This window comes from Hevea brasiliensis, chromosome 10, assembly GCF_030052815.1.
Source record: "Hevea brasiliensis isolate MT/VB/25A 57/8 chromosome 10, ASM3005281v1, whole genome shotgun sequence".
Lineage (NCBI taxonomy): Eukaryota > Viridiplantae > Streptophyta > Magnoliopsida > Malpighiales > Euphorbiaceae > Hevea > Hevea brasiliensis.
The window spans coordinates 15593274-15608029 of record NC_079502.1 but is presented as its reverse complement, the minus strand read 5'-3'; the positions used below and the strand labels follow the sequence as shown (position 1 = coordinate 15608029).

The window sequence follows — 14756 nt, the reverse complement described above, 5'->3', positions numbered from 1 at the left end:
AAGTGAGGGTGTTATAATTCTTTCCCTCTTAATATAAATTTTGTCCTCGAAATTTACTTGATTCAAATAACTGTGGATGTTATTGTTTCATAATCTCTTCACTCTCCCACGTCGCTTCCTCTGTTTGGGGGTTTCTCCAAAGCACTTTCACTAATGGAATTCTTTTATTCCTTAACTCTTTGATTTCTCGTGCTAAGATCTTTATTAGTTCCTCTTTATATGTCAAATCAGGTTATATATCAATGGTCTCTGCCAATAAGATATGTGAGGGATCAGATTTGTATCTCCTTAGCATCGAGACAAGAAATATATTGTGAATCTTGTCCAGCTCTGATGGTAATGCTAGCCTATAGACTATTGGACCCATACGTTTAATGATCTTGTATGGATCAATAAACCTAAGGCTCCACTTACCCTTCTTCCCAATTCTGAACACCTTCTTCCATGGTGACACCTTTAAGAAGACTTTATCGCCAAAATCGTACTCAATATCTTTTCTCTTCAAATCTACATAAGACTTCTGTCTATCTGAGGCAGCTTTCAAACTATCTTTGATGATCTTTACTTTCTCCTCAGTTTGTCTCACCAAGTCTGGTCCTATTAACTTATCTTTATCAAACACAGTCCAACACAAAGGCATTCTACATTTTCTTCCATATAAAGCCTCATATGGTGCTATCTTTATACTTGATTGGTAATTATTATTCTATGCAAATTTTATCAATGGGAGGTACCTATCCCAGCTCCCTCCAAAATCAATAATGTAATTTCTAAGCATATCCTCAAGTACTTGAATCACTCTTTCTGACTGACCATCCATTTGCAGGTGAAAAGTTGTGCTAAAACCTTGATGTGAACCTCGGGTCTCTATCAGATATGATGGATGCAGGCACTCCATGTAACAGAACTATCTCATTTATGTACAGCTCTACTAACTTCTCCAATGAGTAATCAGTTCTGACAGGTAAAAAGTGAGCAGACTTGGTTAACCTATCAACTACCACCCAAGCTGCATTATGCTCTGTGTAAGAGGTAGACCAATGATAAATTACATTGTGATGCAATCCCATTTCCACTCAGGTATTGTGATTGGTTGCAATAAACCCGATGGAACTTGATGTTTGGCCTTGACTTGTTGACATGTCAGGCATTTTGTCACATAATTGGCAATGTCTTTCTTCATACTAGGCCACTAATAATGAGTCTTCAAGTCTCTATACATCTTGGTGCTTCCTAGATGCATGGCATAAAAGCTGCTATGTGCCTCTTTAAGAATGCTCCTCTTAAGTTCTTCGTAATTTGGAATATATATCTTTCCTTTATAATATAAGTGACCATCTCCTTTGATCTCATACTCACTCTCCTTCTCTTCTTGGATTTGTCTAATAATAGTTACCAATCTTTCATCTAGCTTCTGAGCTTCTTAAATTTGCTGCAATAAACTTGGCTTTACTTGCAGCCTTTTATTGCAGCTCAGCTACAACAACTCCATCTAGTGCTAGAGTCAAGTGAGCATTCATGGCTCTCAAAGCTGCCAAAGATTTCTTGCTTAAAGTATCAGCTACTACGTTCACCTTCCCAGGGTAGTAATCAATTATGCAATCATAATCTTTCAAGAATTCAATCCATCTTCCTTGCCTCAAATTGAGTTCCTTATGAGTTAGCAAATATTTGAGACTTTTGTAATCTGTATAGATATAGCACTTCTTCCCATGTAGATAATGCCTCCATATTTTTAATGCAAACACAATTGCTGTAAGTTATAAATCATGAGTTGGGTATTTCTTTTCATGTGGCTTAAGTTACCTTGAAGCATAAGCAACCACTTTCCCTTATTTCATTAGCACACACACCAGTCCATTGTGTGAGGCATCACTATAGATCACAAAGTCTTTCCTTAACACTGGTTGTTTAAGAATGGGTGCTTCTGTGAGCATTGCCTTCAACTTCTGAAAGCTTGCTTGACATTTATCATTCCATTCAAACTTGACATTCTTATGCAACAATCTGGTCAATAGAGTTGCAATGAGTAAGAACCCCTTCACAAATCTCTTATAGTAACCTGCTAACCTTAAGAAGCTTCTAACTTCTATCACATTCTTAAGCGGCTTTCACTCCACGATGACTTCTATCTTTTTTGGGATCAACCCTAATCCCATCAGCTGACACTATATGCCCAAGGAAAGAGATCTCATTCAACCAAAACTCACACTTGAGCAACTTAGCATATAGTTTTTTTCCCCTCAATGTCTGCAGTACAATTCTCAGATGTTCATCATGTTCCTCTCGATTCTTAGAATATACTAAAATGTTATCAATAAAGACCAATACAAATCGATCCAGGTAAGAATGGAAGATGTGGTTCATAAGCTCCATGAAAGCCGCTGGTGCATTAGTTAGCCCAAATGGTATCACCAGGAACTCATAATGCCCATAGCAGGTTTTGAAAGTTGTCTTAGGCACATCAGACTCCTTTACTTCCAATTGGTAATACCTGAATCTAAGATCAATCTTGGAAAAGATGCTTGCTCCCTTCAGCTGATCAAACAAATCATCTATCCTGGGCAAGGGATATTTGTTATTCACAGTCACCTTATTTAGTTGTCTTTAATTAATACATAATCTAAATGTCTCATCTTTTTTCTTCACAAATAACACCAGTGCTCCCCAAGGCGATGCACTAGGGCGTATAAACCCTTTATCAAGCAACTTCTATAACTGTATTTTCAACTCCTTCAACTCAGTGGGTGCCATTCTATAAGGAGCAATAGATATTGGTGTTGTACCAGGCATCACATCAATGGTGAACTCTACCTCTCTCTCTGGTGGCAACCTAGGCAATTCCTTTGGAAATACATCTGGGAAATCACACACCGTGGGTATGTCACAAATTCTAGGCTCTACCTTCCTGGTATCAACCACACTAGCTAAGTAAGCTTTATAACCCTTCCTTATCAACTTCTTTGCAGTAATGGCTGATATGACATTAAAGAGAAAATCTGTTCTTTCACCCACAACTATCACCTCTTCATTGTCAAAAGTTCTCAATGTGATTCATTTTAGACAATAATCCATAATAACTTAGTGTTTTGACAACTAATCCATGCTCAAAATCACATCAAACTCATAAAAAGGTAATGCTATCAAATCAGCTAGAAACTCATGTTCTTGAATTCTCAAAGGACAATCCCTATAGACCCTGTTCACTGTCACACTATGGCCTAAAGGGTTTATGACTAAAATATCTTGCTCAATTGTACCTTCTTGTAAGCCCCTCTCTTTTGATATAATGTATGAATGTATAGAACCTGGATTTATCAATGCATGTACTGAGGAGTCAAAGAGAGTAAATATACCAACAATCACATTTGGTGCGTCTTGCTCCTCACGTGCTCTGATGGCATAGGCACGTGCTAGTATCCGAGTGTCAGGCCTCTCTACTGTCTCAGGTGTAGCTCTCTGGGCACCCCCAGCTACCTCAAATCTACTAGGTCTCCTACCCCACTGTGCTGTAGGAATGGACCTCTCTTTCAGTGGTGCAGAGGTAATCCTCCTCCAGGGGCAATCTCTCTGAAAATGATCAGTGGCACAACATCTATAACAGGCTCTAGTCAATCTCCAACACTCACCTGTATGCCTCTTCCCACAATAGCCACATGTGGCTGGGGCTAGTCCCCTCACTGCAGACCCTAGAGCACTAGCCACTGAAGCAACTGGTTGACTTCTCCTAAATGTAGACCCTTGTCCCTGTCTCTAGGACTGTGCCTATCTTTAGGGTCCCCTGGGACTTTACTAGCTGTATAGGTGAAACTAGATTGCCCAATACCTCTTTTCTGTTGCTCTCGAGTTCTCCTGCTCTGCTCATTATCTCTAACCCGTTCAACATTCATAGCTACAGCAACTAGCTGAGTGAAGTCCTTCATCTGTAGTGCTATAATGTGGAGCTTAATGTTATCATTAAGACCCTCCGTAAATCTCTTGCATCTGTCAGCCTCTGTAGGCACAATGTCTCTAGCATATTTGCTCAGCCGAACAAACTCCCTCTCATATTCTGCCACAGTGAGGTGTCTCTGCCTCAAGTTAATGAATTCTTTCCTCCTATCTTCAAGATAGATATGGCTGATATATTCTTCCTAAACTCAGCCAAAAAGAACTCTCAAGTCAACTCAGTAGGCTAGACCACATGTAATACTATGTCCCACTACTGATATACATCTTTCCAAAGTAATGCAAATGCACACTCTAAACTCTGCTCAGGAGTATAGTACAACTGCTGGAGAATCCTCTCTTTCCTCTCTAACCAGTACTCAGTAGCTGCTGGATCATCTTTCTTCTTTCCCTTAAAATCCACTGCCCCATATTTCCTATGCTTCTCCAGGTGGGACTTCTATGAAGGCTGAGCCTATGGGATGGCTCCTATCATCTGTCTAAAGAAATCAATCATTTGTTGGAAAAAAAAAAAACTATTGTGGCTGTACAGGCTGTCCAGATGCTTGTGCAGCTAGATCTCTCATGCTTCTGTCACTCCTACTACCAGAGGCATGACTTTCTACCTCCTCATCAATAACCCTCTATGATTCTGACTCCATTCTTTAACCTAAAATGGATAGAAGAGTAGATTTGCATAAGTGTCACCACAATTCGTTATAGATGCAATGCATGATCACACACATGTCATGTCTTTCTATCTATCTAGGTCTAGGAATGCCTAAACCAAAGCTCTAATACCACTAAATGTAATACTTCCCACCCGATCTATAGTGAAACCGAGCAAAGGAATGTCTCATTCTGTGCACGGAGCACCTAAACTTGTATTTCAATAATTTTCTTCCTTATTATTTACTTTTAATTTTTAATTATAAATTTCAAAGAGAAAAATTGCAAGAATTTCCCCTAAACTTTTAACATCCACCTGTTAATAACATATATTAATAATCATTATTTCTTCATCATACATGAATATTTACATAATATATATTCAGACATAAATTTATAAATATAACAAAGTATGTAACAACCCTATTTGTATAGCCTGGTATATTTCACTGTTCTGGTGACCGGTGTCGGTCTGGATAATTAAGGGGATTAGAACCATACTTAAGATAACTATAGAAACCATAAACACAAATAATTAGTAATATTCAATTAGTTAAGTATAAATAAGAAAAACAGAACATAAGAAGTTAAACGAGCCGAGAGTCACAGCGATGGGTGACCTCCTCGGGAACGACTGTGAAGTCGTTTTAAAATCAAATTTCGAACCGTAAAATGTGACGCTGCGATCCTTAGGACCCTTATGAACACAGTGGAAAAGAGAAAATCACGAAAAAAAACTGTTAAGCTACCAAATAATTAGGTCGTGAGCCTAAGAAATATGGAATTATTTGCAAACAGGGATGAACCGGCGAGGGGCAATTTGGTCTATTGATCCCGAGAGCTGACTCCTGACCTAACTGTCAAATAAAATCGGAGAAAAAAAAATTTCGGAATCGAGAATTAAATTAAAGAACTAATAGAAAAAAAAAAGAGAGGAAAATGAAAAAGTAAAAAGGTGATGACATCATGCATGACCTCATGCATGATGCCATAAATAAATTAATTAATTTAATTATTAATTTAGGTTTTTGTGGTCTTCCTAAACCAAAATAGATAAAAGAAAATAAAAGAAAAAAAATTCATTTTAGTCATCTTCTTTCTCCCTTGTGCCGCCCCACTTTCTTCCCAAAATCCTCCATGAAAATTCTTCCTTTAAGCTTACACTTAAGCTTAATCTTCCTTTACTCAACCTTCATAACTCCCCTAAAAACCTTACTAGAGCTTGTTATTGCAACTTGAGAAGAAGATTACAAGAAGAAAGAAGAGTTAAAGATAGTGATTTGAAGTTTTAAGAGAGGTTAGTATGTTAACTTGTTATTTTCCATTTTAAATGCATAATTAGTTGTTGAAATGAGCTTAAAAACTAATAAAATGAAATAAAAATATGGGGGGAGGACCAAACTGAATTTTTGGCCAGCTTGAAGAAGGGACATAATTTGTATGGTTTGATGCATTTGAATGAGTTTAAAAGCCTTATTTAGTTGAATGGTTAAGCTTGAAATTCTTAAATGTGATTGAATGCAACAATTTAGTGTGATTAGGGTTTAGAGGCCTAGGGTTTTGAGGCAAAAATTAGAGAAATGAGTAAATGGTGTATTTGATCTATTGTGAAGTGAAATAATGTCAATTATGACCAAATGAGTTGTGTGGGAATGGTAGGAAATTAAGTTAAACTTTGAAGGACCAAAATTAAAATTTTACAAGTCCAATTGATATGGTACTAATTGAGGATGAAAATAGACATAAAATGATACAATTTTCATTTAGGAACCATGCCCAAAAAGTGACCAAAACTTAGTGAACCAATCGACCAAAGTTGGATAAGAGCAGTCTGCCACTGTACAAACTGACTAAATGAACAGTGTTTGTTCATTTGGTCATAACTCGAGTTAGACAGGTCAAAATGACCTGAAATTTTACCATAGTTTAGATGAGATATAGACCTAAAACTTTCATGAAGAACACAAGCCCAAATTCTGCCAACAACCAAGCCATTTGGCTACCCCAAGTTGGTGACTCAAATCTGCCAGCACCAAAATTTGCCTAGAAAATCTGGGTTGTGTCCAATCCGGCAGCCCTAGTTCAAATGGCCATAACTTGAGCTAAAAAACTCCAATTGGGGTGATCTAAAAATGAGAATAAACTTAAGACAATAAGGAACATTTTCTATGAAGAAAGATTTTCCAAATTCCAACAGTAGATTAACCAATGGAACAGTGCAACTAGGAGCACCAAAACTGAAAATTTGACAATTTTGCTTGAAGGACTTAAGCTTTGAGAAAATGACCAAAACCAATAAATTTAATGACCAAAATGTGGTATGTGGGTGAAGTTGGAGTTCCTATACCTATTAAGCCTTAAAAAGTCAACAATTTAACTTGAATAGTGTAGTGAATAGTAACCCGAAACACAAAAACTTCGAGAACGTCGAAATTAGTACATTAAAGCTAGGTAAAATGAAGTGAAATTTATTTTTGGATTTATGCTAAGTTATGGTATTGAAACACTGTGAAATTGTGTGTTTCAGCTGAAAAAGACTTGAAAACTCGAAGAGACTGAGTCAAGGCCTAAAGGCGACTCACGTCAGGTCTGTGCACAGTAATTTTTATTTGAATATATGATTCTTGAAAATTTGATTTTTTTTTAGCTAGTTACGAATTGTGTTGTCATTTATGATTGTGAATATGACTTTGAAAGTTTACCAGATTTCCAATAAATTATTTGAATAAATTGTTTTGAATTGATTTTGTGTTCACACTTAGCATGACAGTATCACACTATTCCTCCTCCATTTATGGGGTTGAGATCGTTTATTTTCCTCCCTCTCTGGTTTACCAGTTGAGGTTGAGATCGGATGAGTACTCATTAGCTAGCTAGCCACCTCCCTCATTGATTTCGATTAATGGGGTTGTAGATTGCTTTGTCGTGGTGTACAACACGGCATTGATCGGAAATTTTGTGTCATGGCTTAAGTTGTGTATGATTTTGGCAACACTGTGTTTATTAAATTATTTGACTAAATTGTGTTATTATGAGCTTTGATAATTTGTGAAATGTGATTGAGAAATATTTAAATTGTGTTTCATCAATGAATGATTTATGTATTATATTTTAAAATTTTTATTGTGCACCACTGAGTATTTTTATACTCAGCGATAGCTTATTTTGCTGTCGCAGATAAGAGCAAGAAGAAAGCAGCAGAGTGAGCTGCTATCGAATTGTGGACCACATCGATCATTTTGTACTGGTATTATTTTATACCCTTGTAGATAATTTTGATGTAAATATAGAAATGTTGTATGTATCAATGAAAGTTGAGCAGTTGTAAATAAATTGTAATAATATTATTTTGGATTTCCTTCTGTAAATTTAATATTTATACATGTGAATTTCATGTTTTATGCCTCGTGAATGAAGTGTTAAATATTTTGAGATGATGAATTTTGATTTGTATTGTGGAATTACTTTGAAGTGATTTGAATTGAGTTGATTGAGATTTATTGGAGGTTGGGAGTTGTGAAAAATTTTTGGAAGTGTTTTTCTCAGGTATTTGAAGAACTGTTTTCTCCAAGTACAAACGGAACTCTGTCAAAATTTGTATAAAATTTGCGGCAAAATTAAAATAGACAAAAAATTTTACTAGTATTTAAACTTTGAATAAATGATTTTTAATTCCTACTAAAATGCTCACCACTTCCAAAATATAAGAAAATTATTTTAAAATCCCTTGTAGGGTACTTAATGAGTTATCGGTAGGTGAAGTTCGGTAGTTCATTAAGTATTCTACGGGATCATGTTGTGCCTTACAGAGGGGTAAGGTGTGACAAAGTATGTTTATACTTAATTTACAGTCATTTAAAATAAATTTATATCAAGTATTTTGATACATGACAGTTGGAATACAAAAATGAGTGACCAAAATGCATCCAGCGTTGGTAATGCATCTACCACAAAGTCCAAGTATGAAGTGACTTGAGACTTTCCTGCAAATCCACTCCCTCATCTTCTGTCTCTGTCTACCTATTCCTTACCCTCTGTACCTGCGTGAGGAAAAATCTACGCGTTAAGCTTCACAGCTTAGTGGTGCACTAATAATTGGAAAAGAATAAAGGAAAACTTATATATATACTATAAGAGATTTTATAAATAATGTTCAAGGGTTAGCATCATTCTTATTATATTTGTGCACGTTTTCTTAATTAAATCACATTTTAAGATTTGTTATATGCCTATAGTAACCTATGACAGAAGCATATGAATTGGATATGGGACTCCCGGTACTAAACACTCAGTGTCTCTGATCGGTTTAGTAATGGATGCTCGGTGCCTCTATATAACTGTCAACATGTACTCTCGGTACTGAACACTCGGTGTCTCTGACCGGTTCAATAATGGGCACTCGATGCCTCTATATAGTCATTCATCAATCCATTAATATAATCAATGCAATATTGCTAATGATGTCCCCTCTTGGCATGCCAATCTATCCATACCTATAATTCATTGCCTAGGTTTACTTGGGCTTAATAAGGTAATTGTCATTTCTATTTTCACATGATGTAATCAACAATACTTGTATGCACATAAACTTTTGCCATTATGCTATTTTCATATTTCATGCAGTTAAATTTCATACATTTATACAAAATTCACACATATGATGTCCATTGTCGAATTTCCAACAAAAATCAGACTTTATGCATTACTTTGTTCAAGCATTTTGGCCTAATAATTGCAGGAATTAAATTCAACTTTCTCCATGAGATTTTTAAATCTATATCTTAAATTAAATATAGTTTTTGAATCACTTAATTTGGATTCAAGAATCAAAAGTTATGGTCAATTAATCAACAGCTGTCCTTAAGCAAAATTTCAACTTCACTAGTTATAGAGCGGGTTGTGGACACATTTTAGAGTCCAAATTTGAACAGGTTGCAATCAAATTTTTCCAGCTTGTTCTTCATGAAAGTTGATCTCTTGGATCTTAACTTTCCAACAAAATAAGAATAACCTCATTTGGAGTTTCCTAGGGTAAGTTATACCCATTTTACTCCGAATAGTCCAGAATGTACTCCTACCAGCTTCCAGATTTAAGGTCACTAACATAAACTTTTTAGGCAGCATTCCTTCATGAAAGTTTTAGCTTATGTCTTAAATTTCATTAGCCATAAATTTCATGTCATTTGGAATTATAGAATGCAAATTATAGGCCTATGAATCATTGCTATCTTAAATTTCTAATCAAATTCAGGTGAACAAGGCAGCAAAGTTAAAATTTCACCAAAAATTCTAGTAATAAGGGTTTTATGGCATCTTTTCTAGAATTAAACTTTTATATGTCCGTTTCAATCTCCAATTTGAATCATTTCAAAATCAAGACTATAACTTAAGTTATGAATGAAAAAGTGTAAATTGTTCCATGCTCTAGTCATAGTCAAAGTAGTAACAAGAAATACAAGAATTTCACCATGCAACCAATAAAATCAAATTTTGGCTATAACTACAAAGTTTTAGGGTATTTATTTAGATTTCCAATGGTTCAAGAATCACGCTATTTCAAGTTCTAGAGCATAAGTTATGAATTTTCAAATCGAGTATCCTGCTTCTAGAAATCATCAGGTCTGTTTTCCAAATTTAAGTAATAAAAAGTTTTGCCCTTAAACACTATCATAGCAGGAGAATTAGGTCTAACACAAAACTACAAAGTTTTAGAGCATTCATCAAGATTTTCATAGATATAAAGATCACAGGAATCCAAGTTTCCTAGCTCAAGTTATGAATTTTTAAAATTGATTGATCCTGTAACCCTACTAGCAGTTTCAGATTTTCAGCTTACTTAGAAGTCTGTAATGCTTCTAATTAATCAAATTCAAGAAGTCTTTATCTTAATATGGTAAAAGAGGGAAGATATAACACTAACCTTAGTTGAAAATCAAGAGTTACCCCCTTCTCTTCAAGCCTCTACTAGACCAGAACACTCAAAGAAATTAGATTCTTCAAGCTTGATTTGTTAGTTCTTCTTGCTCCCTTTGCTTGGCTTGTAAAAATTGGTAGGATTTAGGGTTTTGGCTAGAAATTTTCTTTTCAAATTTGAGAGAAATGGTTGTTGGAAGCATGAAAAAAAGAAGAGGAGAAGGTTAGATAAAGATGGCCGGCTGGTTTAAGGGAAAGAAGAAGATAAGGTTGCTTATATTGGCTTTTAACCATTGGTCCTTCATTCTTTGTCCATTGCTCCATGACGTGTTTCTTCTTATTTCTAAATTTTCCCCAAAACTTTACAATTTATTCAAGGTAGTCCTCCAACCTTTTTATTTTCCCATTAACTTATTGATTAATTCACTTTAGTCTTCTAACTCTAAGTAGCTAACTTCCTAGCTATGATAGGAAGTAAGCGCACACCCACTTAGTTTACCACGTAAGTGAATACTTTTACTTCTTTTCATTTTTTTGACTTATTAATTCATAATTATACCTTAATTGAGTCTTAATTAAGAGTTTTACAATGTCCTACATGAATTGAAGTGGCAAACAGACCCAAAATATTGATTTTTAGCTACTTCCTAGGGGAGTTACTCATCGCCGGGACTTGTACATATTTAACTAATTTTTAATCAATTTCTTTTATTTTCCTTCAACTTTACTTGATCTTTATTAAATTAAATTATAACTCTTTATTTTAATTTAAGGGTGATTCTAGATATTCCAGCCGTTCGAACATACATTAGTCGTCGAAATAGTAGAATGTATGAAACTATCTAAAGTGAGGGCGTTACATAAAATTATTAAGAAGATATAGATAAATGAAATATAATATAAAGTTGTATTTAATTCATAATTAAATATACAAATATATATAATTATGTTAAAAGAATATAATAAATTAAATAAAAAAATATAGAAAAACACATGTATAATTTCGATTCTTATTTTAGTTCTTTGTGAAGAATTGAAACCGAACCAAAACATCAAAATAACTTTGATTCGGTATGGTTTATGACGATTCGATACGATTGAGACTCATGAGAGTCGTCCATAGCCCTAACTTAGACATATAATTTTCTATGAATGGTGGTCCTTGAAAGCTTATTATCAACACTTATTCCATCTCATTTCAAGTGTTTTTAAAAAAAAAATTTACATAAAAATTAAGAAAATGATTGAATAGCTTATTTTATATAAAAAAAAAATTATAATTGACTAATATACTTATATTACCCTTTAATGTAAAAAGATGATAAGAAAAGATAAATACATGAGAATAATAATAAATAAGAATAAAGTTTAAAAAAAATAATTAATGCTTTCATAATTTTTCAAAATGACAAATAAAATAAGATTGAAATATGTATAAAATATCACTAGAAATGGAATGGAGGGAGTATTCATTTAATCCCTTAATTAATTGAGCGTGGACTTGCGGAAAGAAAAATCTTTCTTTTATTTTTAGTATTATTATTTAAAATATATTTAATATAAATTTAATTTTATATAAAATAAAAATAATATATATATATATATATATATATATATATATATATGTGTGTGTGTGTGTGTGTGTGTGTGTGTGTGTGTGTGTGTGTGTGAGAGGGAGAGTTTATAATACTTGGAACCTTATGTATTTGTCTTGAAACTCAACTCAATCATTTGTTTTGTTTTGGACTGAGAGGCCTGAGGTTTTTTCTACTTATAAACTCCCATTTGATTGAAAATTAATTGAGATCGGCCAAACTTCCACATTTGGACACCAATGGCTCCTCACTTCTTTGATCATTTAAATGGGTTAATTTCATTTTTTTTTTTTTTTACCTTTCAAATTTTTTAAGGATATTTATCCCCAAAATCACCTAACTTTATCAATTATTTTATAAAAATTATTAAACTTTAAATTGGTTTATAAAATTTATTCAACTTCAATTTAAATATTATTAAAATCACTATGATTGACTATTGTAAAGTTTCAGATTAACCTGGATTAATTTTTATTTATAATCACTCAATTTTAGGTATTTTTTAAGTATCATTAACTTTAATTTCTTTCTTAAATCCCAAAATCATACCAACTTCAATTTGAATAAACCTAAAGTTTTATTACTTGTAATTAGAGATTTACAGGATACCACAAAAAGGAAAAACAATTTCCCTTTCTCCTTATATGTCTCCTCTTGTAATCAAAATTTAATATAACAATATATATATATATATCCTAAAAATTTAAGAAGTATATAATTTATTAATTTAATTATTTTAATATTTTTGAATGCATTTTCAGATTTATTTTAAAATTTTAAAATTTAAAATTTTACTATTTTGAGTATATTTAGTGTGATACTATTTATTTGCAATTTGAATAAATAAATTAAAATAATTGGTAAAAATCTATAGAAAATATAATTATTTCAAATTATTTCTTAAAATTAAAAATAAATAGTATTATACTAAATACACTCAAATTTAATAGTAAAAATTTAAATTTGAAACTTTTGAAGTCAATCTCAAAATGTATTAAAAATATTAAAATAATTAAATTAATAAATCATATATATTTAAATGAAAGTATTATTTTATTAACATAATGATTTCAACTTTTAATTTAAATGAAAGGATTATTTTATTAACATAATAAAATTTGAAGAATGTAATTTTAAATTTAAAATAATTTGATTACTTTATTTAAAAAAAAAAACCCTCTGGACTCATTATATTTTTCCTTACATATTTTTTATTATTTTCTCATTTTAAATAGTAAAAAATTCATTTATCATTAAGAAAAATTATATTATTAAAAATAAGAGGTTAAATTATTTTAAATTGAAAATAGATTAAACTATTTAAAATTGTAAACAGAAATATTTAGATTATAATATCCTTTTTCTTAAAAGAAAAAAGAAAAGTGGGACCTAAGAAGAATTCAAGGAGATATAGATAATTTGGTTTTCATGAGGTCAAAACAAAAGTAGCCTACAGACATATATCCTTTTAAAGTTCAAATGAAATCCTATGATTCACCTTAAACATTTAATAAAGATATGGGATAAAAGTAGTGGACTTTGTTTGATTCAAAGAAACAGATAAACTTAATATATGGTTCAAGAAATAGTCAAATTCCACTTAGAAAAAATAACTGTGAAATTTATATTATTAATTTATCATATTCACTATTAAGTTTAATCTTTATGATCAATATATAAGAGCTAATTATTTTTCATATTATTAGTTTTGATTGGATTCAAACTGATAATTTTCAGTTTTATAAATAATTTTAATATTATTAAATTAGAATTTATTAATAAGTTATATATATATATATAGGTTAAATACTATTCAATTTAAATCGAATAAATCAAATTGAATAGCCTTAATTTAATAATTTAATTCCGTTTTTAAGATAATTTTGTTCGGCTCGATTTTAGATTGTAAAAGTTTTAGTTATATCGATTTGGTTCGGTTTTAAAGAGAAAAAATTAATTAAATCAAACTAAATAAAATTGCTTTATTGATTTTTAAATTGTTTTATTTTTATAGCGAATTTATGTATTATATGTATTTATATATATAGTTTAATTTTATTAATTAATGGTTATTAAATTTAAATTAAGATCAAAATTAAATTAAATAACTAAAAAATTAAATCTAAATAAAAAAATCAAAACTTAAAAACTGATGAATTCAAGCTAAACCAATCAAATTAGGACAGTTCAATTCGATTTATAGAATATAATAATTTGATTAATTCATTTTTAATAATTCAATTCGATTTGAACCAAATATTCAACATAGAAATACCAAAAAATGACAAACTCACTGAGTATAGTTGACAACCTAAGTTAAGCCACACCTTGCATATCCCAGCTTAACAAATCCCCTTGGAGAGGATCATGACGAACACGCTTCCCCACATCTGCGTCGACGGTTAATTTTGCTCAGTGTATCAGCAATCATATTAGACTCTGATAAAAATATTCAAAACCATATGCTAAAGTAATATCACTCGATTAGTAGATATTAAGCTCAAATTCTTACTCTCTTAATTTTTATAAAAAATATATATATATATTTAACTCCCTATACAAATATTCAGAGCCACATGCCAAGGGTGGGGTAGCAACATCTGACATTGAGATAATAAGTTAACAAACCGCAAATTGTGAACTACACCTCCT

General features: G+C 32.1%; 1 protein-coding gene across 1 annotated transcript; it reads right to left on the bottom strand.

The window, feature by feature from the left end:
• Positions 1 to 232: 232 nt before the first annotated feature.
• Positions 233 to 640, bottom strand: LOC110636478 (uncharacterized). The gene has a single exon (XM_021786235.2). The coding sequence runs from the start codon at positions 638 to 640 to the stop codon at positions 233 to 235; it is 408 nt and encodes a 135-aa protein (XP_021641927.2).
• Between the last annotated feature and the right edge of the window lie 14116 nt (positions 641 to 14756).